General features: G+C 36.5%; 1 protein-coding gene across 1 annotated transcript; it reads left to right on the top strand.

The window, feature by feature from the left end:
• Positions 1-252: 252 nt before the first annotated feature.
• Positions 253-1296, top strand: LOC121366577 (complement C1q tumor necrosis factor-related protein 5-like; the record flags this gene model as incomplete). The annotated part of the gene is made up of 3 exons (XM_041490963.1): positions 253-271; positions 628-873; positions 1069-1296. Coding segments are annotated over exons 1-3 (493 nt in total), but the record flags the coding sequence as incomplete, so codon positions are not given.
• Positions 1297-1588: the final 292 nt, after the last annotated feature.

The following is a 1588-nucleotide window of genomic DNA, read 5'->3' as shown; positions in this document are numbered from 1 at the left end:
TACAGCTGTTGTACAAGGCAATCACATGGCTTGAAAAATATTTAGTTCTAATCCTTAACTAGTACTCTGTACATAGAGGATGGTTTTCCCGGACTGGTTCTTTCAAGTAACCTCCGATAGACTTTATCAGGGAGCAAAGGAAGTCTTATCTACTTCTGTCATCTATCAATATAGAGGATGGTTTTCCATGACCTCAGCCTTTGGTGGACCTTCAACCTGTCTCTTTTGGTCATTTTGTCCAACCCATAAGGAATGAGCCTCTACATCACAAGTATTACTCTAAAATTTGATCAAATTGTCAACAACTGATGACTATATAAAGAACTGACAGACAGACTTTTAAAATAGCAAGAAAATCTCTTTGAATTCAAGAAAGCAAAAAGAAGCAAATCAAATCTCTCCTTCTACATCATACTAACTCTCAAGATGATGATACAGATACTATCAATGTTGGTTGTCCTCTTACTAACTGTAGAACAATGTACTACAGCTGCTGTACAAGGTAATCATATGGCTTAAAAAATATTCAATTCCAATCATTTATTATAGAAACCAGTCGAGATAAGAGATGTTCTTCTCCTACTCCAAATGTCACTACTAACACACCTTATATTCAAATACTACAAGGACGTGATGGTCGTGATGGCATACAAGGTCCTCCTGGACCAGCTGGTACACCTGGAAGAGATGGTACCAATGGTAAAGATGGAAGTAAAGGGGACAAAGGAGAACCAGGACCACCAGGACCTTCTGGACCAAGAAATGGAGGTGTGGTCTTTACTAGATGGGGACGTACCACCTGTCCTACAACCAATGATACAGAATTACTCTACAAAGGGAAAGCTGCTGGGAGTCATTTTGATCAAACTGGAGGTGGAGCTAACTACATTTGTCTACCTGATGTAACCTGAGTTTTTATCATACACACCTGGTGTTTTATCAATGGCAGTCTTATATCTATGGAGCAGAGTATCAAACTTATGGTGGTCCCTTAGCTCCCACTTCAACACAATGTCCCCTGTGTTGTATGTTATGTTTCCACTAGAGTATCATATCTAATGATACCAGCAAAGATTACATGTCCTAAAACATGGACCACAGAATATCAAGGTTATCTCATGGCTGAACGATATGACCACAAACGTAATGCAGTCTATGAATGTGTTGATAAAGATGCTGAATCTATTCCAGGAAGTGTTGCTAACACTAATGGTGCTTTATTCTATCATGTTCAAGCTCAATGTAATGGTCTTCTCTGTCCTCCTTATGACAAGGAGAAAAGAGCTAGCTTGTGTGGTATGTACCAAGTGAACTACTGTCTTAATAACATTAATTTTGAGTGTACATTTTGTAGTTTACACATTTATAAATTGTTTGATTTTGATTATTTTGCAATTTGTACTTTTTTGCTATAATTTTTGAATAGATAAATCAAAAAGCTGTCAAATGTTAAATGTTATATAACTCCTCTAGAAACATACATTTCACTATTGAACAGTTAGCAGAAATATTCTGAAGATATTGTATTCCTATATTTAAATACCAAATAGTTTAATAGATGCAACCTTTAATAGTAGTTTTCCTCTCT

Source organism: Gigantopelta aegis, unplaced genomic scaffold, assembly GCF_016097555.1.
Source record: "Gigantopelta aegis isolate Gae_Host unplaced genomic scaffold, Gae_host_genome ctg6248_pilon_pilon, whole genome shotgun sequence".
Taxonomy (NCBI): Eukaryota; Metazoa; Mollusca; class Gastropoda; order Neomphalida; family Peltospiridae; genus Gigantopelta; species Gigantopelta aegis.
This window is presented reverse-complemented; position numbering and strand designations above follow the sequence as displayed.